General features: G+C 37.5%; 3 protein-coding genes across 3 annotated transcripts; 2 read left to right on the top strand and 1 right to left on the bottom strand.

Moving 5' to 3' along the window:
• The first annotated feature begins 1,237 nt into the window (after window positions 1-1,237).
• LOC103431453 (embryogenesis-like protein) lies at window positions 1,238-4,372 on the top strand. The gene is made up of 2 exons (XM_008369609.4): window positions 1,238-2,026; window positions 4,021-4,372. The coding sequence occupies exon 1, from the start codon at window positions 1,492-1,494 to the stop codon at window positions 2,017-2,019; it is 528 nt and encodes a 175-aa protein (XP_008367831.2). The 5' UTR covers window positions 1,238-1,491; the 3' UTR covers window positions 2,020-2,026; window positions 4,021-4,372.
• Window positions 4,373-6,736: 2,364 nt separating this feature from the next.
• Window positions 6,737-10,821, bottom strand: LOC103400364 (LRR receptor-like serine/threonine-protein kinase RGI5). Its single transcript, XM_008339012.4, has 2 exons — window positions 7,402-10,821; window positions 6,737-7,287 (listed from the first exon to the last, which is right to left on the bottom strand). Exons 1-2 carry the CDS (start codon window positions 10,241-10,243, stop codon window positions 6,905-6,907), a joined length of 3,225 nt encoding a protein of 1,074 aa, XP_008337234.2. The 5' UTR covers window positions 10,244-10,821; the 3' UTR covers window positions 6,737-6,904.
• Window positions 10,822-20,479: 9,658 nt separating this feature from the next.
• LOC139188504 (secreted RxLR effector protein 161-like) lies at window positions 20,480-21,241 on the top strand. Its single transcript, XM_070806087.1, has one exon. It carries the CDS (start codon window positions 20,480-20,482, stop codon window positions 21,239-21,241), a length of 762 nt encoding a protein of 253 aa, XP_070662188.1.
• The last annotated feature ends 5,368 nt before the right edge of the window (window positions 21,242-26,609 follow it).

Raw genomic sequence — 26,609 nt, 5'->3', positions numbered from 1 at the left:
CATTTTGCCCCCTGAAACTGATATTTTCAACTGTTTTGTCTCACTTTACCCATTTTTTTTAATAGACTGTTAAATTTAAGGGTATTTTAGACATTTCAATTTTAACACATTTACTTACCTCTAGCCTACACACTAAACAAGTCTCAATTTTATTTTTGACAACTCTAATTCAAACTCATAAATTTTGGGCATTTTTAAAATAAATTATTCAATCAATAGAAAAAATCTGATAAACAAAATCATTGTATCAACCAAAATAAGGGTTACATTTGTTCGTAGAGTCATTTCACTTGCAAGACATCCATGTTTTGCCTCGAAACTTTGCAATTGAAAATTATTCATTACAACAAAATCATTATACCATTAAGCTATCATATCCAAAATACTTTCCAAACAAAAAAAAAAATCATTTAAAGCAAATGTGCACAGTTTGAAACAAAAAATTGACATTGTTAAGCACTGATTCCGCTAGGCATGAGCTTGTTCAAACTCTGCACATTTGCTTTAAATGAATTTTTTGGTTTGGGAAGTATTTTGGGTAGGATAGCTTAATGGTATAATAATTTTATTGTTGTAATGAACATTGTTCAATTACAAAGTTTTGAGCTAATACATGTATGTCTTGCAAGTGAAATGACTCTACGAACAAATATAACCCTTATTTTGGTTGATACAATGATTTTGTTGCTCAGAATTTTTCTATTGATTGAATAATTTATTTTTTAAAATGCCTTAAATTTATGCATTTGAATTAGAGTTGTCAAAAAAAAAAAAAGAGTCTTGTTTAGTGTGTAGGTTAGAGGTAAATAAATGTGTAAAAACTAAAATGTCTAAAATACCCTTAAATTTAACAATCCATCAACGAAAGTGGGTAAAGTGAGATAAAAGAGTTGAAAATATTAGTTTCAGGAGGCAAAGTGAGACAAAACTAGTTTCAAGGGGGTAAACTGAGACTCAATGACAGTTTCAGAGGACATTTTGACTAATAAGCCTTGGTAACATTAACAACCAGGACCCACCACTAGTAACAAATTTTACTAAAGGTTTCTAATTTTCCTTTCATAGTACGTACCACTGAGTGATTCAAAACTCGATAAAATATTTCATATAGACATATAATAAATCTTTATAACAAGAACAAATTTTGTATGGTACATAGTATTGGAAAAGGGATCCTCTCCGAATCCCTTCCACCAAATCCACCCAATCACCTAATTCGGGCTCTTGAAATTTGATCAAAAGGCTAAAGTTATTATAACTTTTAAAGAGGCCTCCTGTTTGTAGCCGTTGGATCAAATTTCAAGGATCCGGATTGATTGATTGAGGTAGATTTGGGGAAAGGATCCGGAGAGAGGATCCCTTTCCATACTATTGTAACCTCGTAGCTGGGCCTTTCATCAAATTTTCAAGTATCCCAAATGCGCCAAATTTAGATCTGATATTAAAACAGTTTAGGGTTTAGGGTATTCCGGAGCACTCGGGAGAGCAACAATGAATCATCAACGTTCACAAATTGCGCTTTGCAAATGGCTCTTCCAGCACTCTTTCCACCCTTCTCCGAAGCTCTTCTCCCTCAACTCGCTCTCGACGAGTCCTACTCGGCGCGTTTCCGACTCAGCTCCATTGCCGGAACCCGAGATTCTTCTCAACACACCCACAACAACTCCCCACCATTTTCTCCATCCAGCTCTCTCGAACTCACCGACCCAGTTCGCAGCTCGCCGGAATGTGAGGCAATTCAGCGGCGGGCCGGAGGAGTTCGATCAGAACCAAGTGGTGGACACGATCAACCTCAAGTTTGCAGAGGCGAGGGAGGAGATAGAGATGGCCATGGAGTCCAAAGAAACTGTTTACTTTGACGAAGAGGCCGAGTGCGCTCGAGATTCTGTGAAGGAAGTGCTGGAATTGTATGAAGGTCTTTTGGCTAAGGTGCCAGAGAGCAATAAGGCGGCGTTGCAGAGGTCGATGGGGCTCAAGATTGAGCAGCTCAAGGCTGAGCTTCAACAGCTGAATGAGTGAAATTAAGGTTGGTGAATTTGGGGTTTTTCCCTTTTCGTCTTATTTCGATGAATTTTCGGTAATGCTTTGATTTAGGTGTTTCTCATTTTATTCCCTTTTAGGAATATTTAGTCAAAGAATTAGTGACAGTAGAAATTAGGGATGAATATTTGAATAAAGTGGAAATTGGTGTACTCTGTAGTTTATGCTCTGAATTGCATTCCTGCGAATCGTCCCGCGGTCTGTTAAATTTCTTGAATTCTTATATAACAATGCCTGTAGTTATATCTTTCCTTTTTTTTATATGTTTTTGAGATACAATTCTTACTTGATATTGGGGTTTAAGTTGTGGGAGATTTTGACCCCTAAAAAATAGAGTTGTAATGCGATGTTACCTTGTAGTGAGATCCGCCCGTAGGCAATATTAGTTTCTGTCAATCGAATGCCCGATAAAATTAACAAGTCAGACGGATCTTGTATAAGAGACATGTAATGCAACAGGAAGAGAATAAAAAAGATGTAGAAAATTAGTCGCCTAATGAATGCGCAAATCAGGCCAAAAGAAATAGGGGGAAAGAACAAGCCACAAATAAAAGATTTGTTTCTTTTCTTTCTTCTAAATGGAGCCATTGCCTTGGCCAAACTGGGAAGTGAACCGTTTATAGTCTACCATTTATGTATGAAATGATACTTTTCAGCCAGAAGTAAATGGTTTGAAGTCATACCTTTACAGTCTCTGCTACTTAGGAGCCATTCTACAACCTACTACATACTTGGGTGGATGTTCACAACGATACCACTAGTGATCACTATGCAGAAGAACAATTTTAGAGCATCATTTAGTACATCAATTAGTACTGATTTTTAGGTGAGGGATTTGCAAGTACCAAGGGATTTGGGAGCAAAATCAAAGTAGAATTAATAATTAGAAGGCAATCTTCGCAAGGTACCGGAGAGTGTGGACAATTGTCTAAGACTCTAAGACTATGTTTGGGTGAGGGATTTGCAAGTGCCAAGGTTTTTGGGCTAAATATAGTTATAAATGGACTACAAAAGATTAGATGGAGAGATTAGAAATGCAGCACATGATCATTGCAAAAGACGTATGATTTACAAATTACTCCTTTCAAGTAGTCATTTACAAGTCCTCTTAATGCATTGTATCCACTCATTTCAAATCCCTCCCACCTTTTTGTATTTCATTTCTAACTATTTTTAGCCCAAATCTCTTGGTACTTGCACATCCCTCATCCAAACATATTGTTTATTAGCTCATATTCAGGGCTTGTGAGGGGGCCAAACCCTTGCAGATTCTTATCCTACTCCAACATAGTAGCCAAGTATGAGAGAACTCGACAAAAAAAGCACCCTCATCCAAAGATTAGAATTCCGCTCTATGCACTGCTGTTACTTATACTAACCTCTGATTGATTACCATGCAAATGGAGAAGAAATGAAAGTCTCGTCTCGACACAATTTGAGAAATTTATAGAGAAGGAAGTTAACTCTATTACCAAAAAGAAAAATACACAAACACAGATAGGTCTAATTTTAAGAACAACAAACCTGTTTGCTTGGTAGTTTGGTGAAATTTGAACTTTCCTGCTCAGTAATAGATGATCCAAGAGCTTAAATGGTTGATTATCATTTTGCTAAAATCATTTTGTGATTCGAACATGACACATGCATTAATGAGATTTGGAGTTATTTTGGGCCTGCCAAGCTGAGGATTTTACTTTATTAGGATTTAAAACTTATTTATTCTTTCTCACTTATTGTTGTAGTATTTGATTAATTTCAGGTCCTTTGTTCATTTGGCAATGTCTATGGGCCTTATTTTGATAGGTTTTCAGACGTCAAGCATTTTGTTTGAGCATGTAGATAGAGTTTATGCGTTCTGTATCTCTCCCTCTCTCACTCACCCACCCATATACGTTTCTCCTTCTCTTATGGAATCTATGTTCTCTCCTTTCATTTATTATCCTCACTGATGTCCGACTTTCTGTTGTCCTTTGCTTTCAGAAGTTAGGACCCACAAGTGTAGAATAGAAGAGAGCAAAACAAGGTGGAGAAAGAAAGCAATGGGGAACAAGTATGGCGAAGAAATCAGTTTCCAGAAGAGGACATAGTTTCTCATGTGGTGGGAATGGGGGGATATCTAAATTCGTCCTTGGAACTACTGTACGGTGGCCTCCCAATTTGTGGAGGCACCGAAATTTGAATGTATCCTTGCTCCTCCACCTTGACGATTTTTGGTGTGCCATTATGTCTTTCCATGTCCTAAATATAGATATTTCTTTATCTTCCTTGTTGGTTTATTGAAAATGAAGCTTTAAACGGAAGGAGAACCCTTGGGGCGGTGGCTCTTCTGCAATTGTTTGTTTTTATCTTCTAGATGCTATTAGCTATGTGTGTGCTGAGCGTTAGCTCTTTAACTCGAATGATAAATTTAGCATTGTATCCTACTTGTGCTGATGAATCTAAATGATGGATTTGATGCCGTGATCAGTTCAGACATGGCATGAGGCTGAGTTGAGTTGATGGATACCTCAGATCATGATCTTTCTGGAAGAGTGGACACACCATGTTATCTGCAGTTCTTGTGCAACATTTCGAGAAAAAGTAACGAAACAAATAATGCAGTCGACAATTGAAGTCTTGCATTGTTTGTGGTAGGTACTGCTCTTGCTTCTCTGGTGGTCCTTTGGCCATGAGGTTCGACTTGATCTGATGAAAACTTCTCAGGTGGATTCTTTTGGAACACTAGACCAAGCATGTTATCTGTAGTTCTTGTGGTGGTACCACTTTGCAATACCTTTCAGATAATAGTAGTGAGATATATACTGTGTTTGTGGTATGCTGCATGCACTGCACTTGCTCAAATATTTTTCTCAATATCTTATAGATTCAATCAAATGTAAGACCTTGGGTGCATGAATAATTTTAGTGCTAGATATACTAATTGATGCGCCAGCGTTTCATTTGTTTTTTGTCTGGACCCACTTTCAGACCTATTTCAACCCAAATAACCAAAAGTTGGTGTAACGAGTTTGTCAATTGTTATTTCACGAGCAAACGCTCGTACCCATTTGAAGAAATTAGACAGATTAGTTAATATCCTAATATCTTGTGGAATTAGAAGGAATAACGTTTCATTAATGACTAATCCATCTACTCTCAAAAATTTCAAAGTTAATCTTTATTTCATCAGCACACAATTAATATAGCGAGTTATCCAGTCAATCAGATCCTCGTGTTCCAAACTCGACGGTTTTGTTTCTGTGCCCAACGGCAAAACAGAAGCTGTGTTCAAGAATACAAGGATGAAAACATGGAGGCACACACACATATTAAATCTGCTGTGCAACCACCTTTCTTTTCTGGGTTGTATTTTTGGCCATAATATCCGGATTGAGAAGATTTGACTTAGAAGACCACCAAAGACAAGTCTAACTAAACAATGAAAGACGGAATTTGATCATCATATTGACTATTCTGCTTTGAACCATCCATCTTTATAATAGCATCCACTAGTACTGTCCCAATTTAGCGGTATTTTCTCTAATTTTAAGTGAGATATTTTAGGTTACAATTTTCATAGATGACGAATTCGACATCAAATTATTATAATTGGCGTACTGTGTGAAATGACCCTAATTTCTCGCTCAATGTAAATTATTGTTATATATGAAAAGGGTAGTGCTATCCACACTCATTTTTTACTTCTCACATATCACTCAATTTTCGGTTGTCGGATCGAATCAATTGAAGAATATTAATGACCACATAATTAACAAGGATGTATAAAAAATAAAAAATAAACATATGAATAACAGTATCCATATTAAAAAATATTCAAAAGGGCATGGACCAAAACAAGGTGGAAGAAAATAGAGAGGCATGGGGGACAAATCTTGTGTCTGCTTAAGCATGTGGGGAAGCATGCCCTGTTTCTCTGTCTCTGCTTTTACACTGCAATTCAGCCTAAGGGCAATGGCATAGTTCTAGTGCAAGTTGTGGGGCATCTGCTTTCCATTTTTCCTTCCTAGCCTCCCATGTTTCTGATATTGTTTGCCATATGTGACAGATTTGGAAAACGATCCTCGCCGGATCATTTTCTTAGGGATTCCGTGATCATGACCGTTTATCGTATATCGTGTGATTATTTTTCGTTAGGTACTATTTATATTTAATTTTAAAATTTAAATTTTGAAATGATTTCTGACTGTACAATCTGTGATGAACGGTCACGGTCACGATCACGGGATCCCTAGGATCATTTTCCGACAAATTTTCTCTCAATCGATTTTCATACTCCATTTTCTTTTCTCGCACTCCTTGTACGCTCTCATTTTAGTAAAGATTGAATGAATCAACGAAGAATCATTGAAAAATTCATAACAAAACAAAAGAAAATGAGTGTATACGCAGAAAACGGATGTGAAAATCATTACCCTTTTTCTTTTCTATTGTTTGAAGCTGAGAATTTGATCTCCATACAAAATAGAATTATTCAATTTAGGCTCAATAAGATTTTAGGGCTGATAAAAATTAGTGAACATAGATGTTATATGATATACCCTCTTTATCGTAATAAGCGTACTTGTTAAACGTAGTGTGTAGTATTTCTCTTTCCAATGTTGAAAAATCCCTCGAGTTTAAATTTCCCTCCGCCGTTGATTATGAGAAGAAAAAAGCCATAGGAATGAAAGCATGTTAAAAAAATTAAAGCAAGAAAAGCAGGGGGAAGTGTGATTTGAAGCATTTAACCAGATTAACGTCTCAAAACTGTACAAGAAACCTAAAGCCATCACCATTCAAAACCATGAATCCCTCGCTGATATTGTTCTAGAAAATTAATCACTAAAATTGTCCTTGGAAGGTTTAGAAAAGGGATTAAAACCCATTAACTTTGATTTGAAGGTTGCTTTATTAGGGGTTGGGAGGTTTTTCCCCCCTCTTCAGGCTGGCTCTTAACCTCCATTAGCAATGCCACCACTTCCTTCATGGTTGGTCGTTCTGCCGGCGAAGAATTCACACAGAACATTGCTATTCCAAGTGTTTGCAGCATCTCCTGCACCATTTGATCTGGTAGACCTTGGAGCTTTGTATCTAGTATCGATACAGCTGGTTCGAAACTTCCCATCTTCTTCTTCACCCATTCAACAATGTGTAGCACGTCACCAATCTGCGGCTGAACAGCGCTACGCCCACTTAAGATCTCCAGCAGAACCACACCATAGCTGTAGACGTCACTCTTCTCCGTTATGTTCATCGTGTATCCGTACTCTGCATTCGTAATGGATTGAGATTATCAGTTGAACAAGATTGTGACACATAAATACGTTCATAAAACGTATGTGACAACTAGTCAGAAAAAAAAAATGAAGTAGCTAGTTTTACCTGGGGCAATATAACCATAAGAGCCAGCTACTCTCGACATTGCGTGGTGGTAAGTAGGAGAGTTCATCAGCTTTGCCAGACCAAAATCTGCTAGATAGGCTTCATACTTTGAATCCAGTAGTATGTTGTTGCACTTGACATCCCTGTGCAGAATCGTCGGGACACAATCGTGATGAAGGTATGCTAAACCTTGAGCTGATCCAATTGCAATCTTGTACCGAGTTTCCCAGTCCAAGTTCCTATTCCCTTGCAATAGCTGCTGCAGATTGCCATTGGGAATGTAGTTATAAAGAAGCAGCTTGACACTTCTATTCGAACAGTAACCTAGGAGCTTCACAATGTTCCGATGGCGAATGTGTCCAAGAATTTGAATTTCTGCAGCAAAAGAGTCTATTGGCTCTTCATCTTGCTTCGTTTTCCATAGCTTTTTCACCGCAATCAAATCCCCATTGTGTAATTCGGCCTTATAGACGATTCCAGAACAGCCTTTTCCAATCACATTTTCCTCCTTCAAACAATCCAAGATGTTATCAATGGTGAAATTGAGCTTCTGAAATGGGATGAAAGTCCATGGATACGAGAAATCTTCAGCCCCCGACGACGCTGCCATTGCTCCTAAAGATTTCTTTACCATATATCTATGATTTCGCATAATAAGAACCCACGAGGCAACAAGTGCTATGGTGACTGACACCAGAATCACAGTAATTAAAGCAACAGTTTTTGTGGATTTCAAACCATTCTTCCGCATTAGACTTGAAGAACAAGTAGTCCCATCAACAGACTCACAAAGATGTGGATTCTGAACATATGAATTCGAAGAAAGAGTTCTGAAAAATGGCGTAACTGGGATGGCACCTGAAAAATTGTTGCAGGAAATATTTAGGGACGCGAGACTAGTTAGAGAACCAAGAACCTTAATTTTTCCATAGAGCATATTATGCGAAAGGTCCAGCGATTGCAATTGCGTCAAATCTGCCATTGTCTCTGGGATTTCTCCAGTAAAACTATTCCAGCTCAAGTCCAAACTGATTGTCAAGCTTGTCACACGACCAATTTCGGGTGGAATTGGACCGGAGAGGCTGTTGAAGCTCAAATCTAGCAGAGTTAGCTTCTGCAGGTTCCGGATAGATATTGGTATCGAACCCGTGAGTAAATTATTGTTCGCAATGAGCTTGTTCAGGTAACTTAAGTTGCCAAAGCTCCAAGGAATTTCTCCAGTGAAGCTGTTCCTGCTCAGATCAAACTGCTCCAAATTCACAAGCTCCCCAAGCTGAGGCGGGATTTCGCCACTTATATAGTTGTTGTGCACATCCAACAGTTCAAGAACTGTTATGTTGGCAATCTCAGTTGGCAATCTTCCGGAGAAATGATTCATGTACAAGTCGAGAAACACGAGGTTTTGCAGCTGGCCTATTTCCTTTGGAATCTGTCCCGAAAGCTGGTTCTCTCCAAACCTCAACCTGACTAGAGATTGACATTGTGCAACGCTTCGAGGCAACCCACCCGACAAAGAATTCCCCAACAGCAAGAGCTTGCTCAGCTTCTTCAATCCAAAAATCTCTTCTGGGATCGACCCGGTAAGCTTGTTTCTTGAAAGATCAAGTGCATAGAGTTCAGTGCAGTTGCCAAATGAAGCCGGTATAGTTCCCGATACAGAATTACCCCACAAGAAAAAACTCTGCAAGAGCTTGAGATTGCCAACCTGCCAAGGAATTGTACCTGACAATTGGTTCTTGTCAAGCTGAAGAGCTGTGAGGCTGGTGCAGTTGCTGAGCTGGGATGGAATTGCTCCAGTGAGCAAATTGTCGGAGAGATGAAGCTGTTCAAGAACCACCAGCTTCCCCAAGTCTCTTGGGATTGGTCCAGAGAGATCATTGGCAGAAGCATCAAGAACAACAAGGGAAGAACAATTTGAAATCTCAGCTGGGATTGGTCCTGATAATGCATTGCCCCAAACAAGCAGGCTGGTGAGCTTCTGCAGTTTCCCCAATTGTGGAGGAATCGAACCAGTAAGCTTGTTCATATGCAAATACAAATTCCTCAGCTCTGAACAATGCCCGAGTTGCGGTGGTATTGAGCCAGATATCTCAGTATCATATAGAGACAGTGTTTGGAGGTTGATCAAGTTCCCAAATGTGGATGGAATCACACCCGAAAGGGCGGTAGCTGCCGCGCCAAAAGTTGTGAGGTTGGTGAGCAGGCCTAGTTTGGAAGGGATTTCGCCGGTTATATATGGATTCCCTCCAACACGAAACTGTTGGAGGGAAACCAGAGAGCCCAACTGAGACGGTATTGAGCCGTTGATGAGGTTGTCTTGGAGACAAAGCACTTGGAGGGAAGTGAGGTTGGCAAGTTGTTGAGGCATTTTGTCTGAGAGTTTGTTGGAGTTGAGGAAAAGGAATTGGAGGGTGGAGAGGTGGCCGAGCTCCGGAGGAATGGGGCCGGTGAGGGAGTTGGAGGATAAGTCGAGGAGGCGGAGATGGGTGAGTTGGCCAAAGAAAGGTGGGATGGTACCGGAAATGTTGGTGGAGGAGAGGTTGAGGAGCTGGAGATACGAGAGGGAGAAGAGCTGCGGAGGGAGAGAGGAGAGGTTGAGGAAAATGTTGGGGAGAGAGAGTGAGATTACTCTGTTTTGGGGAGAGCATGTTATGCCTTGCCATGAGCATGGTGTGTCACTTGATGAGTCCCATGAGGAAAGCACAGAAGATTGCTTTGCAGGGAGGAGGGAGAGAAGGGCTTGGCCATCAGAGGACAGAGAGGTAATTAATGAGATTCTTGTCATGGTTAATAAAATCAACAATGTGAAGGAAAATTGAAAATGGGTTGTGTTTAGCTCCATTTTTTGAGTGGTTCTGGGGAAAATTAGGGCTTGAAAATGGTGGTGGTGTTGAAGGAGGAAGATGGTGGTGGTGGAAAGTCTTGGTGTGAGGAGGAGACAAGATGCATGTGGGAGGAGGTTTGTGGTTAATGAGATGGGAGAATGCTTGAATTTTACAACAAGGTGTTGAAGTTGAATAAGTTGAAGGCATGCATGTGAACAAAAAAGCTTGTGTCACCCATCTTTAAGGTGGATTCATATACAGTTCAGTTGAATGTTTTGGTCAAAGCAAAAATGGTGGAGTGTGATGTTATCTTACCTGAAAATGCTAGCTCTCTTTTCTATTTTAGTGTTGGTTGATCAGCTGGTGCTCTAGTGGTGGTGGTGGTGGAGATGAGAAAGGTTCAAAAACTCTTTCTGGACAAATTAAAACAACCAGAAATGGTGGTGTGTGTTTGAATAGTTTCAAGGTTGGAGTGTTGGTGGTGGTGGTGGCTGTGGTTGCTATGAGGTTTGAGGTCTAAGGGAGGTAGAGACTACTACTGACTCTTTTTCTCTTTGCTTGTGTTATGTTTCCAAGACTTTGAAATCCCCATTCCTATTTGCAATATAGTATCACCACTGATTATTATACTCTAAATTTCATGCACTTCAAGGAAAGGGTTGAGCGCCCCTTATCAATTGTATTGCCCAAATTACCCTTTTGTGGGGATCGTGAAGGGTCCTCATTTTTCTCTCTAATACACTAGGGGCAATTCTAGCACACTGAGTGGTGTTCATATAATTTTTCTCACTATATTAACACAGATGTCACCGTTTCATTATTTCAAAACAATCATGTATTATTATGTGTTCTAAACTTTACAAATAGGAATAATTGTCTTAACTTAGAATAACTATCACAATAACTTCATTTCACATTTGGACGTCCTTCTCTTATAAGCGGTACTTGAAACCTTTATCTTAAGGACCTGGATGTTAAATTTGGAATTGAATTAGGGTAAAATATGCCTATAATTTTATATATCAACTGTGAGATAAAACTATTGGATCATATTTACTTTGTTGATTGTATTATAATGGAGGTAAGAGATATCTATGTAAGTGAATCTCACTTTCATAAAAAAAAGCTATCCATAAAATAGTTGCTGAGAGGTTATCAGAAAATAAGATAATTAGTAAATTTGATGCCAAAAGAAATAGATAATCCAAGTAATAAGATAAATACTTGCATTTAGGCCGAGACAGAATAAAAAATTTCAGAGTCTATTAGGGCACGGGGGCAGGCACAAGGAGGAGAGAGTGCCTGCTGCCTAGGGAAGAGAAATTAAAAGACTTTGATGAATGATAATATTGGAGTGAGGCAGAGAAGGGGGCATGGAAGATCGCGAAAGTTTAAAGGGTTTGTTTGAAGTAAGCAAACCATTTTCAATGTCTTTTTCCTGCATAATAAACTATGCGACCTTACTGGATATTATAAGGAGGGAGAGGAGTCGGGTTTTAGGGTTAGCGTGGAGACAGAGGAACTTTTATTGGAGCATTAGGGTTTATATTTGTTTATTGCTGATTACTGTGGTAGGGTGAAATTAAGTAGAGGTGCTGTGATTTGTTTACCGAGGGAGAGGTAGTGGGTTTGTTTTGGGAGTGGGGCGGGCAAAAGAAAATTTACATCATCACATGAAAGAGAGAGGGGGAGGGAGAGAGGAGAGAGAGGGTTTATGAATATATTAGGGCACAATGCACGATTAGGGTTTTATTAGAGCTTTAGGTTTTTGACTGTATTCTAAACGATTCAGCGGCACGATATATATTCATCTCATTATTCTCCCTCTCCCTCTCCCTCTCACTCTCACTCTCACTCTCCCTCTCCCTCTCCCTCTCACTCTCACTCTCCCTCTCCCTCTCCTGCAAATCAAATACCCAATACGATCGATTTTGCCGCCCATGAGTACGTAAAAGATGTAACAACATCTACAATGAAGATGTACAATGCCTTAAATGAGGATGTTATAACTTAAATATCAATTTTGCATCGGTCAAGAATATGGGTATTTTACATCCCTTGAAAAAAAAAATTCACTGGAGAACCTTTCGGTCAGTGAGAAATGTAAAATGCATATTCAAAGGCATTGTGGATCTCCTATTGGACATGCTCTAAAGATTGTTAATGCCACTCTGAGAAAATATATTATGACAAAAAAACAAGGTTTTTTTTATTAGCAGTGTTGAATAAACCCCACATAATATTTTATTACTAAATAACTTATATACCCTAATATGCATTTACTATTTAGGCCATATATGAATTAAAAAACAAAAATTATTTTCTGAATACACCCCAACTATTTGTAATATGTATTCTAAGATTGTTTTCTTTCAAGCTCTTGAAGATACTCTCACCTCCATTATAAAACAAAACCCTAACTAAAAACAGAACATAGTTAATGAAAAAAAGAGGTTAATTTTGACGAATGAAACATGAAATCAATGTTTTGGAGGCTTCGACGTCGTCCGTAGCTCTGTCACTTGGGTATTGACTACAACATTTGTATCATTTGTAACTTCAACATTGAACATCTATATCATCTGTAAGTTTGAAACTAAAATGTCATCTCCAACTTTTGTATTATTAGAATTTTAAAAAAATGCATGTGCTTATATATGTCTTCATAAATACATCTCTTGACATACAGTTTCCTTTGCATGAAAATCATTTAAAATCTCTAATTGATATGCAAAGGGAACTTTTGGGTGGAGCTTTAGATACCAGGCATGAATCGTAACATTAAAATTTCTTCTTTGATCCTACAATTGCCCAAAAATATTCAAACATAATATAAGCAAGAAAGACAATATGAGCATATACTTCTTCTCATAACGTGATCCGCATATTTGAGAAATCTATGACTATCTTCTCCCCCAAAACTCTAGCAAGTTCTTTGCAGAAAAAAAAAACACCAAAAACTATTTGAATAATGTAATTAACGAAGAGTTTGATTGTAGGGTTTAAGTATGGTGTGAGGTGTATGTAGAGGGGTGTGGGGTGTAAGGGTAGTATTGGAAAATAAGTGGGGTGTAATAAGATAAATTTTTAGTTAAAAAGTAGATGTAGGGTGTATTAAGTATGTGGGATGTAGTCAACAAAATGTGGGGTGTTAATAAAACAAGCCAAAAGCAATATCCTTTCCATCTTAAATTTGACCCAAACGATTTGTAACTTAGTTGGTAAAGATGATTCACCTTTGCAACCGAGTTCTCGATTTATAATCTTTATTCTCTCAACATCACTTGTATCAAAGAAGAGAAAAACTAGGACAGTTGTGTACCAAAGGCTTATTAAATAACATCTTAAGCCTCTTCAACAGTTTCTAATTGATATCGGTTAGATATGATGCTCATATTCTAATTACTATAGCGATCATTAATTGTTACTTAATACTGTGGGTTAGTGATATTCTTCTTTACTTGTAAGTGAGAGATCTTAGGTTTGATTCTTGCCAAAAGCAAATTTGAACTATATTATTACTAGCCTATTATGAGGCTAAGCTCACTCCCTTCCCATTAGTGTAGATAATATTGATTGTTCAAAGAAAAAGAATAAAATTACTATAGTGACCCTTAACCTAGTCGTTGTCCATTACTACTCATTTTTCCATCAATTCTCCATCTCCGAGACATGAAAATCAGTTGCTGAATAGGCAGTGGACCAAGGAAATCTCAAATCTCTGCTGCCAGAATTTTTTCAGTCCAATGCTTAACCGTAGATTTCACCGCTCCGCAATCTGGCCATAGTTACTGAAGGACTGAATGCAGAGGTTCAAGTAGAAGAGTACTTAGCAAATAGAAGTTTGATCAGCGTGCTATTTTTTCTTTCATCCTCACTAAATCCAGTGATTGTTTTCAAAGTTAAAATTGCTAACATATTGGAGCTTAGTTTTTGCAACATTTTTTAGGTTACAATAGCCAAACAACCTCGTTAGCGAGGCTATTGGAGTCTCTTAGGATCTTAGTTAGAACATGTGTCTTCTGTTATTTTGGGCCTAAATCCTACTATTAGGATAGTATTAAGGGGGCGTTTGTTTGAGCTCGCTAGCTTTCGCTGGCTTAGACTGGACTATGTAGTAGTCCAGTCCCGTGTTTGTTAACAGTCCGGACTAAGTTTAATGAGATTAGAAGGGACTCGCGGGGACTAACTCCCTCGCTAGCAAACCCGTCGAGAACCATGGGATTAGCGGGGACTAACTCCCTCTCGTCTTCCTCTGCTCCTATGTTTTCACAAACGCCGAGAGCCACCATCATTCCCCCTCGCCAATTCCCCCTTCCCTTCCTCCTCTCTCTTCGCTTTCTTCTCTTTTTGCTCCGTCGAGATCCAAGCTCGGCTCGAACTCGGCCGCCACAGCGACAGTTGCTCCATCCTCTTCATGCTGCAAATTTGCTTCTCTGCAACTCTGGCCACCTGTACCCAGACCTGAAACCCACCACCTAATTCTCAACATCCAACCACCAAAATTTGAAAAGAAAAAAAAAATCAATTTGATAACAACAACAAAAAACTCAACAGAAAAATTCTTCATTTTTCCCAAAAAATTTAAGAGATTTTTCTGAGAAAATCAAAGGAGGGTCGAGAAACAAAGTGGTTGTGAAATCCATGACGCCGCAGAGAGGAGCTTCTGCACGATTTCAATTTTCCGTGGGATTTGAAGTTGGGAAATCAGAATATGTGGTGCCATAAATAATTTAGAGGGTGATGAATGATGATGTTTTGAGGGAGGAGAGACTGGAAAGGAAAAGAAAAGACGAAGAAAGGGAGAGGGTCAGAGCAACATTAAGAAGAAAAACGAAGATCACAGGAAAAAAAAAATTGGGAATGGAGATGGGAGTTTCCAGAATGATAAAAGAAATAGATAGTGGTAGTACTAAATATGTATTAAATAATATAAAATATTAATAAAATATGAATGAGAAAATATAATATTAAAATTTGTTGTTATCCTGTTTTTTAGTCTGACACTGCACCAAACGCTTCACTAAGTCAGTCCAACTTAGTCTAGTCTAAGGTAGTCCAGCTTAGTCCCTGAAGCTAGTCCAGTCCTAGATAGTCCGGTACAACAAACGCACCCTAAATGGTTCGTCAAGAACCTTCTAGAGAGTCTGTATTTTGTTTGTGTGTTCCTTAAATAGCCAGCTGACACAAGGGGATGATGATGAATGAATTGAGTATTGTTTCTCATTAAATTCCTTGTATTTTCTTCAATTTCCTTCATTTTTTTTTGTCTTAGGCTTCTGCGGTTGATGGATACAGTTGTTTCATGTATCAGTTCTATTTTCGTCCCGCACAAAAATATGTCCTTTAATAAGTCACTATAAAAGTTCTGTCATTCGTAAAGAAGTATCAATCTCTTCACAAACATCATCACTTTACATTTTCAATTGAAACTAACGGAGATGTGATGTGAACTTGATCAGTAATCACCCGTATATAGTACATGGAAGAAATTTGTGGATATGTATTGAATTATAATTTCTCTACGTCTTGTTCAAACTAGTATTTTTTGGGAATTGGAAGGAGAGGGAAAATTTGATTGAGATCTATATATCGTAAGTGAGGTCAGGGATAGCTTATTCACTATACATGATGTCGGCTAAACTTAAGCTACAAGCATTTCAAGTGATTGAAATCGATCAATTTATAATTGGTGGCATTAACCACATGAATTTTCAAATATTAAGTAATTGGTACATAGTATTGACCAATGAGAAATGCTAAGGAAACTTTCTCAAAAGTAAGACTTTCCATGTACTATTTGTCACCTCATATTTTTTACATAATATTGTTTTATAATGTTGGCACGATAATTGATATTAAACTGTTAGCATTTCTCACATAATATTGACCAATACATAGTCGAAAAAAATAATGTAAATAGATGTTAAATTGGAAATGAATGCAGGTTCATATTCCTTGAGTTTGAAGTATAATTAAGTCATTATTTTGATTGTCAAGCAAGATATTGAAATTGTAGGGGTTTAGGGCTACATATATAATGAACATTTAAAAATAGGAGGGGTTGAGGGTTAAAGCAGCAAGACGCACATAAAAGGGGTACAATCGGCCGCTACATCTGGGGTTATACAATATTTTTAGTCGTAATATAATAATTGTAAAGCTACGTAATTTTGTAGTATCGAAGTCTGAGTGCAATGGGTTTGACTCACAGAGTCTAAAAGATACAACTGTTCGATAAATTTCACAAATTTTCTTTTATTGTATGTACATATCATTGAGTGGTCCGAAAAATCAACAGTTACATATTGCATACAAAAATTTATTAAACTTTTGCAACAGTCTTATATAAAATTTATACCGCTGAGTTATACGTATCGTTGTAAATAAAGAAAACAGATATTATCATGGCCCTAGCTATCTCACCAGTGATGGAATCTAATCTCTCCAATGAATTGAGAAAATGAATGCATGTCAAAATAATACGACACAATTGAGTAGTTAACAATGAAAATGGTCGCACTGCTGTTTTGCTGAGTAGAGTATTTGTGATAATGGTACCAATATTTTATATGGATATTTTATATGGGATACTTTGGATGCGGTCCCTAGCTATCAATATTCTTTGATTGAAACCTTGTTAGTTTTTAGTTTTTGATTGAGGTCCCTATTAGAAGTAGTGGTTTTATCCACTACGTAAGTTTAGGGTTAATTATGTAAGCAGTTTCAACTGCATGGTGAAATAAACCCTAGAATTTAGGGATCAGTTTCTCTTTCAGACTTAGTCTTCTACCACGTTTAGGTTTATGTTCAGCGTGGGCTGCATGTTTTCATTCAGTTACTGTGTAAGGCTTATATAAAGCCTGTTTGTTCTTCGTTTAATATTAACGTGATTTCTCATAGCTTGCAAAAGATCTTTGTTGACAAAACTCAGATTTAACATTTGGTATCAGAGCCCCCACCTGGGGCTCTTGGTTGAAGCTTGAGAGATAGCAATCTTTTGAGTGAAGAAGCACGAGAAAATGGCAGGAGAAGGAAGTGGTTTTGTGCAAGCATCCATTCCGAAACTGGATGGGCATTATGACCATTGGGCGATGCTTATGGAAAATTTTCTACGCTCAAAGGAGTATTGGAGCATTGTAGAGCATGGAATCACTGCAGCAGCAGAAGGAGCCTCACTCGCGGAGGGGCAAAGGAAGGTGCTTGAGGATCAAAAGCTGAAAGATCTAAAGGCTAAGAATTATTTGTTTCAAGCAATTGATAGAGCTGTTTTGGAAACAATCTTGAACAAGGATAAGGAGATTTGGGATTCGTTGAAGCAAAAGTATCAAGGGACTGCTCGTGTCAAGCGAGCACAGTTGCAGGCACTTCGAAAGGAGTTTGAGATGCTTCACATGAAGACAGGAGAGACTGTGAATGAGTTTTTTGGTCGAACTCTGACCATAGCCAACAAGAGAAGAATCAACGGTGACAAATTGACAGATGTAGAAGTTATTGAGAAGATTCTGAGATCGATGACTCCTAAGTATGATTATGTGGTTTGTTCAATTGAGGAATCCAAATATTTAGATCTTCTCTCAATTGATGAACTGCAAAGCAGTTTGTTGGTACATGAATAGCGGATGATCGGACATGTTGTGGAGGAGCAAGCACTAAAGGTGGTTTATGAAGAGAACTCTGGAGGAAGAGGACGTGGTCGAGGAACCTTTCGTGGAAGAGGCAGAGGGAGAGGTCGACAAACCTTTAACAAGTCAACAATTGAGTGCTATAATTGTCATGAATTAGGGCACTTTCAGTATGAGTGTCCCAAGAAAGACAAGGAAGCAAAGGTCAATTATGCTGAGGCTAGTGAAGAGATGTTGCTAATGGCGTATGTAGATGCTCCAGAGGTCAAAGAAGATATTTGGTTCCTCGACTCGGGGTGCAGCAATCACATGTGTGGTAAGAGAGAGTTATTTTTTTACTTTGATAAAAGTTTTAGAGAAAGTGTGAAACTAGGGAACAATACTAGTATGACGATTTTGGGGAAATGAACCATTCGACTACAAGTGAGTGGGATGACTCAGGTGATCACAGGGGTTTTCTGTGTGCCTGTTTTGAAGAACAACCTTCTAAGCATTGGTCAGCTTCAGGAAAAAGGTCTTTCTATTCTCATTAAACATGGAAGATGCAAGATTTATCATCCTGAGAGAGGACTGATCATGGAGACCATTATGGCTGCAAACCGCATGTTTATTATTGTTGCTCAGCATCAACTCAGTGTCCAAGCATGTTTCAATGCTCTCACAGATGATCCAGTTCAGCTGTGGCACTGTCGTTATGGGCACTTGAGTCTTGGTGGCTTAAAGACTCTCCAACAGAAACAGATGGTGAGTGGACTGCCTCAGATAAAGGACTCCTCAAGAGTGTGTGAGAATTGCATGGTAGGCAAGCAGCCGAGAGACCCCTTTCCAAAAAGGAGTACCTGGAGGGCTTCTCAAAGTCTACAACTCATTCATGCAGACATATGTGGACCGATAAAGCCTGCATCCAACAGTAAGAAGAGGTATCTACTGACCTTTATTGATGATTTTACTCGCAAGACTTGGGTCTATTTCCTAGTAGAAAAGTCAGAAGCTTTTCGATTTTTTAAAGTCTTCAAAAGTCTTGTTGAGAATGAGACTGATGCAAGCATTAAAAGTCTGCGCACAGATCGGGGAGGGGAGTTTACATCTTATGAGTTTGTTGAGTTTTGTGTTGAGAATGAGATTCAACGACAGTTAACTGCAGCATACACCCCACAGCAAAATGGAGTAGCTGAGCGTAAGAATCGAACCATCATGAACATGGTTCGAAGCTTACTAACCGAGAAGAAGATGCCAAAGACATTTTGGCCTGAAGCAGCAAACTGGACAATTCATGTGCTTAACAGAAGTCCCACACTTGCAGTAAAAAACAAAACACCAGAGGAGGCATGGAGTGGTACGATACCGTCAGTAAGTTATTTTAGGGTTTTTGGGTGCATTTCATATGTGCACATCCCAGACAACAAGAGAACCAAGCTGGATGATAAGAGTATGAAGTGTGTGCTACTTGGGGTTAGCGAAGGGTCTAAAGCCTATCGGCTATTTGAACCAGTCTCACAGAAGATCATAATTAGTCGTGATGTTAGGTTTGATGAAAACAGTAGCTGGGTTTGGGATGAGCATCATCATGAACCTGTCATAGCAGATTTGGAATGGGATGATGATGAAGACACAACAAGTGAAGCTAATGAGGTTGACAGTGAGGGAGGAGATGAAGATGGATTCGATGGAAATGACAATGATACAAGCAACAATAGTGGATCAGATAAAGTCTCAGAAGCAAATTCATCCAGTTCAGAAGAAAGAAGACCTAGAAATCCGCCAGTATGGATGCGGGATTATGTGACCGGAGAAGGTTTATCTGAAGAAGAGGAAGCCACGGTGCATTTGGCTTTTCTTGCGAGTAGTGATCCAATTCATTACAATGAAGCTGTGAAAAATGCCAAATGGAGGAAAGCTATGGATGTTGAGGTAGCAGCTATTGAGAAGAACAACACTTGGGAATTGACAGATCTACCTCAAGGAGGGAAGATAATTGGAGTTAAATGGGTTTACAAGACTAAACTGAATGAGAATGGAGAGGTGGACAAGTACAAAGCATGGTTGGTGGCAAAGGGGTATGCTCAAGAATATGGGGTTGATTATGCTGAAGTTTTTGCTCCTATGGTTAAGTTAGATACCATTCGAATTGTGATTGCACTTGCTGCTCAAAGGGAATGGACAATTCATCAAATGGACGTGAAAAGTGCTTTCTTACGTGGGGAAATCAACGAAGAAGTATTCGTGGAACAACCACCTGGGTATGTGCAGAGAGGTAAGGAGCATAAAGTTTACAAATTAAGAAAAGCTTTATATGGACTTAAACAAGCCCCTCGTGCTTGGTATAGTCGTATAGAAGCTTATTTCTTGAAGGAAGGGTTTGTGAAGTGTCCCCATGAACACACTTTGTTCATCAAAGTAGGAGATGAAGGTAATATTCTCGTTGTTTGTCTTTATGATGATGATCTCATTTATATTGGCAATGATGAAAGCATGTTCAGTAAGTTTAAGCAGTCGATCATGAATGAGTTTGAAATGACTGATCTTGGTAAGATGAGATATTTCCTTGGAATTGAAGTATTGCAGAAACCAGATGGAATATTCATATGTTAAAAGAAATATGCTCAGGAAGTGTTGGAGAGGTTTAATATGGGGAATTGCAATCCAGTGCATAATCCTATTGTTCCAGGTACCAAGTTAACAAAGGACCTGATTGGTGAGAAGGTCGACAGCACTTACTACAAACAAATTGTGGGGAGTCTCATGTATCTCACAACCACTCAGCCTGACACTATGTTTGTGGTAAGTTTAATTAGCAGGTTTATAGAAGGTCCAACAGAAATGCACTTGGCAGCAGCAAAAAGGGTTTTAAGATATGTAAAAGGCACGATCGGCCTTGGAGTTCTTTACAGAAAGGGAGAACATGCTGAGCTCAGAGGCTATACAGACAGTGATTATGCAGGTGACTTGGACGATAGAAAGAGCACATCAGGATATTTGTTCATGTTAGGTTCAGGAGCTGTGTGTTGGTCTTCCAAGAAGCAACCGGTGGTTACACTATCAACAACTGAAGCTGAATTCATTGCAGCAGCTTCATCTGCTTGTCAGGCAACCTGGTTAAGAAGGATAATGAAGGACTTATGTCAGGTTCAGCAAGACTCTACAACGATTTTCTGTAATAATAGTTCAGCAATAAAGCTCTCTAAGAATCCTGTGCTACATGGTCGAAGCAAGCACATAGATGTACGGTTCCACTTCCTTCGTGAGCTGACTAAGGATGAAATTGTGCAACTGGTTTATTGCAACACTCAGGAGCAAATAGCAGACATACTAACCAAGCCATTGAAGACTGATGCCTTCCTGAAGTTGCGGGAGTCTATGGGAGTGTGTTTGGAATCAGATGTAAACTGATTGCTTAGCAGTCAGTTTAAGGGAGGATGTTAGAAGTAGTGGTTTTATCCACTACGTAAGTTTAGGGTTAATTATGTAAGCAGTTTCAACTGCATGGTGAAATAAACCCTAGAATTTAGGGATCAGTTTCTCTTTCAGACTTAGTCTTCTACCACGTTTAGGTTTATGTTCAACGTGGGCTGCATGTTTTCATTCAGTTACTGTGTAAGGCTTATATAAAGCCTGTTTGTTCTTCGTTTAATATTAACGTGATTTCTCATAGCTTGCAAAAGATCTTTGTTGACAAAACTCAGATTTAACAGTCCCTGACATTAATGTAATAATGTAAGTTACTATATTTTTTAAATTAAAAATTAAAAATTGAAATTTGTAATTGTTTATATCAATGAGATTTTAAATAAAACCCATAATTTATGGGATTAAAAATAATAAAATATAAATTATACTCTCTATTATATTGTGTGTGTGTGTGTATACATATATGTATGGGTACATTAACCAAAATTAACAAAAAAAGTTATTGTACCAAAACATGGATACATTCTCAAATCAATGAAAAAGAATGTACCCATATAAGTTTAAACATGGATTAAAAAATTTGAATGGATTTTATATTAAAAAAGGGTACATTTTACATATAACAAATTGATATATATGAGAATGGGTACATTGATGATTAAAAAAATTGAAAAATGATATGAATGGGTACATTTAAGATTAAAAAATTGAGAATCTTTATATATATATATATATATATATATATATATATATATATAACTAATAGGTACAAACTTAATTTAATTTAATTTTTTATTATTTTGAAAATGTTTGAATTGAAAATTAATTAGAAGTTTAATAGAGGTGTGAGTATTAAACCCTAAATTAATTACTAATTTTTATATTAAAAAATTATATAATAAACATGTAAATTCATTATCACATTAATGCTAGGGACTTGAATCAAAATTTTAGAACTAATATAAGGTCTTAGTATATGAACAGTAAGAACTAGGGACCGGATACTAATTTTTTCATTTTATATTTAATTTCTATAGGGTCTATATTAATATTTAACATAGTATGAAGAGCTTTATCCTCTAAAAATGTGGTTATGTGTTTAATTTTCCTTATTAGTTAGTGCCACAAGCAGGGGAGTGGACAGGTATAGCATACCAGCATGGAAGTGGGTTTGCATTTTACAGTATCTTAAATATTATTTTATTATTATCGTTAATGATTTAGCACTAGATGTTATCATTTTTTTATATATATATATAATAGTGGAAGAGAGGGATCAAACGTATAAAAATGAATACTCTTAATTATTACTCGAGTTACAATTTCTTGCATTCGGTTATCTATGCTTCTAAAATCAACCTTATCATTTTTTGTTAAGACAAGAAAGACTTTGTCACAACGGTGTAGTGTAAGCCAAAAACCCACATATGCCTAAGTTAAACTTAATAAAGGAGAATAAAACACAATTACCTTTTTTTATGCATGAAAATGAACATGCCTTTATATAGTGCTAGCCATGGACTTGTGAATGATTCATTAGGGCACGTGTGACACTCCCTAAGTGGTTGGTTAACACACCATATTATCCGACCCCTTTAGCCAACAATGATTGATTATGGGATACGTGATGAATGGCATCAATTGAGAGTCTTGTTAAGGGACAACTCTTAACTAGCGTTGGAGAACATGACATATGTTTGAGCAATGATTATCCCTTGAAGATCATGTTGGTTCTTTCCTTGCATGGCCCTGCTGGGCAAATCTCTTATGCGAGCTCTTTTGGACTTGTGGATGTCATTTGGGTTATATCATTAAGCTTGCTGAGTGAGAGTGGTCTATTGCTTTGGTTTACATGAGTTCATCACGTGAGGCGTGGAGAACGCCTAGTCCCGGCAGGGGTGTCACCTCTACTGAAACCTCTGCTGGCGTGATTTATGGGAAGACATCTCTTCTCGCATTTAATATTCAACTCGCATAAAAGACTCAAGTGTTGGCATATCCGTAAGAGTAATTTTGTCAATTGAGTCTGCTTCGGCACATTCAACGTCCCCTCTGAACCGATGAGATTTGGTTGCGACAGTAGGCCCCTAGACAATCTTTGAAATCCCACTGATAGACAAATTCAGCTCTTGCGCTGCCAGACAAAGCTTGTCTCATTATCACATATGAGGGTGCCTAAACTGTTTTTTATCACGGGGATGACTTTCTTGGCTATATTTTCTTCTTTTAAAATTGTATCATGGAGCCCCAAAACCTAACTAGTTAGGGCATGACAAACTGATCTAGGGTTTAATATAAATGAAATGGAAAATCATCCATATGGAATAGAAAAAGAGAAAAAAAAACATGAAAAAGACAAAATCAGCCGCACCGCAGACTAATTATTATCGAATCGAATATATGTATGTAAGTGCCTGATGCAGAAAATAAATTAATCTCTGAAATTGTAGGGTACCTACGGTTGGTAAGGGCCCTTAACTTAAACACTAAGACGAACAAATTAAGCTAAATTTTAAGCGACATCTTGCTGGAATCCTGTTCTGGGTCAATAGAAGGAAGACTTCTTTGCATAAATATATGTATTATTTTCCTGATTCTTTCTTCAAGCATAATGACTAAAATTTAATCCTCACTCTTTTTTTGTTTTTTGGTAAAACCTTCCCGAATAAAGGAAAAGATTTTATTCCAAACAATATATTACAAACAGCGGCCCGCTAACAAAATAAGACCAGAAACACAAATGGACCTCCCAGCTAACCAAAAAAGCTCAACCAAGAGCCTAACACTATAGACAGAACAAAAGAAACTTCTCGACCCCAGCATACACCACCGTAATAGTGTTTCACGATCAACTTAGAACACTTCCTCCAACAAATGCCAATAATCAATCAAGCAGCTCCGCAAAAACCAGCCACAAAAGCCGCCCCTATCTTAGCCAGAAATTGGAAGAAGCCTGCCATGAACAACACTGCCATCGAAGGCAGACAAAGAGAAGGAGGTGGTGTTTTAAACAATGTGAGCTGATGTGCCCACCGGAGCTCTACGCACCCTCTCGAATGGTCGCAACAAATTGCGATGAAAACTTACTGCAAATTGAAATGAAAGTGGTTGGGGAAGACAGACGTCCAAGAGGAGAGAAAGTTTGGGTAAAGTAGGAAATACATATGGGGGAAAAGTTAGCATAAGTACTGAAAAGGAGAAACAAAGAACAAAAGGAAAAGTTTTCCTCCGACCCCCGTCACAGCGCGAGCCGGTGACAACGGATTTATACGATGGGGAACTCACTCACACAATCAGTGGGAAAGACTCTTAGGAAAAGAAAAAGTCTCACTTACTAATCCGTAATCAAATTGAGATAAATTGAATTGAGGAGGAATTGGATTGAGGTGGAATCAGGATCAGATTTATGTTAAAGTTATTTACTAAAACTGTCTAGAATCGGAGTAGGAATGATGTTGAGTCCATATAAGTTGTTTACTAATTCAGTTCAATCGAAATAAAAACTAGGCTGGTTACTATATTGCCCTTACATAAATAAATTAGTTTCATACTAATTAATTAAATTAAATTTATATAATAAAATTCATCTATATAAACATTTATAAATAGATTTTATTTATTTATTAAAAGATGGCATAAATGATGATATTGAATCCATATAAGTTGTTTACTAATTCATTTCAATCGAAATGAAAACTAGGTTGATTATTAAATTGCCCTTACATAAATAAATTATTTTGACACTAATTAATTTAATTAAATTTATATAATAAAATTATCTATATAAAAATATATAAATAGGTTTTATTTATTTATTAAAAGATGGCATAATGAGTGTCAAATGAAGGGCAATGTTGGGATAATAAGAAACAAGTGAGGGCATAATAGGAATAAAAGATGCATTCCCGATTCCCTTACCCTCAGGGAATTCAAATACCTCACAAAACTAGAGAATCTCGTTCCTCCAATTTCAAGAATTGAAGTCCTTGTTTCGTGTGGGCTCCACCATTTTTTTTATTCCTTAATATTTAGTAAACACCGAAATACTCCATAATCGGAATTCAATTCCGTTTCTTTATTCCGATTACCCTTACGTAAACATGCCATCAACGGAGAGAAAATCACTCTTTTTGTTTGGATAGTTTAGTAAGAACATATATATATTAGTATTCCTTTTGTCTAGATAAATTACTCTGCAAAGATCATCTCAGCAAAAAAAAACAAAAAAAACAAAAAAAACAAAAACACAAAAAACAAAAAACAAAAAAACCAAACAAAATTAAGATCGTTTAGTCAATCAATTGTAACAAATAGATAAACAGTTTGTAATGCTTTTACCAAATATGTCCATTTGTTTTTATACAGTTTGATAACCAAGCAATCTTAGTTTTAATTGATCTTTTGTAGAAATAATTTTTACATAATAATTTATAATATGAACAATTTCAACCATAGATTTATAAGCACAAAATTTTGTGAATAGGACACGACCATTGGTGAATCTAGGACTCTAACCTTATAGGGTTCCAATGTAAAATATTCAAGTGCGCACAACAATCAAAATATTTTTTTTTTCATTGAGGAATTTAGTCGAGCACTTGATAGCTTCCAAGGCATGATGCCAAGTTTTACCTGCAAAGGCTTGTCCCAGGGTCTGCTGAGCATCACTTGCCAATGTCTGTCGAATTCTACCTAAAAGATATTTCATCGAACAGTTTGTGGGCATACTTAAGTCCCAAGAGAACTCCCTGAATCCACCCTTGGCCACGACGTATTTTAAGAAAAAATTCCTCCTTAATTCTTGAGGAGCCAAGCCTATTATTTATCACCATGTGTGTATTTATATATATATTTTTTTAATCTTCATACTTACCCTTACTTTTGTTCCGCAGTAGAAGTGAAATATAAATACTTATCCACCACTCCCAGTGCTAACATCACCATTGCCTCTCTCTAGTTATTTCCTATGATCACGCTTGATAGTTGCTACTTGTCTTAAAGGTTTTCTATTCATCTTTTTCTTTCTTTGCACTTGTATTTTGTCAGAGGAAATTGATCTTCTTCGCTGCTTGGACCCAAATTCACACATTATGGTAATAACTACGAATGAAATTAGTAATACTCTAACTTGTGGTGTATTATTGAGTTTATTAGGTGTTTGAGATCAGATTTCCTTTGTCGCTTGAGTATAACGATATATTTACGCTAAGGGGGGTGAGAGTAATAAATTGATTTTATACTTGTCGTCCATGATATTCGAATCTAAGACCTCTCACTTAACGGTTTACAATTCTTGTTGATCAATAATACCAAGTGACGTGACACATGCAGCTTTGCAATTGGATGAGAG

Source organism: Malus domestica, chromosome 10, assembly GCF_042453785.1.
Source record: "Malus domestica chromosome 10, GDT2T_hap1".
NCBI classification, from domain to species: domain Eukaryota; kingdom Viridiplantae; phylum Streptophyta; class Magnoliopsida; order Rosales; family Rosaceae; genus Malus; species Malus domestica.
The sequence above is the reverse complement of the archived record's forward strand: the minus strand, read 5'-3'. Positions and strand labels throughout refer to the sequence as shown.

Coding starts and splice junctions, on each gene's coding strand:
- LOC103400364 (XM_008339012.4), bottom strand. CDS start 10,243: ATGGAGCTAAACACAACCCATTTTCAATTTTCCTTCACATTGTTGATT. Junction 7,288..7,401: donor TTATGGTTATATTGCCCCAG/GTAAAACTAGCT, acceptor TTACGAATGCAG/AGTACGGATACACGATGAAC.
- LOC139188504 (XM_070806087.1), top strand. CDS start 20,480: ATGGGGAATTGCAATCCAGTGCATAATCCTATTGTTCCAGGTACCAAG.
- LOC103431453 (XM_008369609.4), top strand. CDS start 1,492: ATGAATCATCAACGTTCACAAATTGCGCTTTGCAAATGGCTCTTCCAG.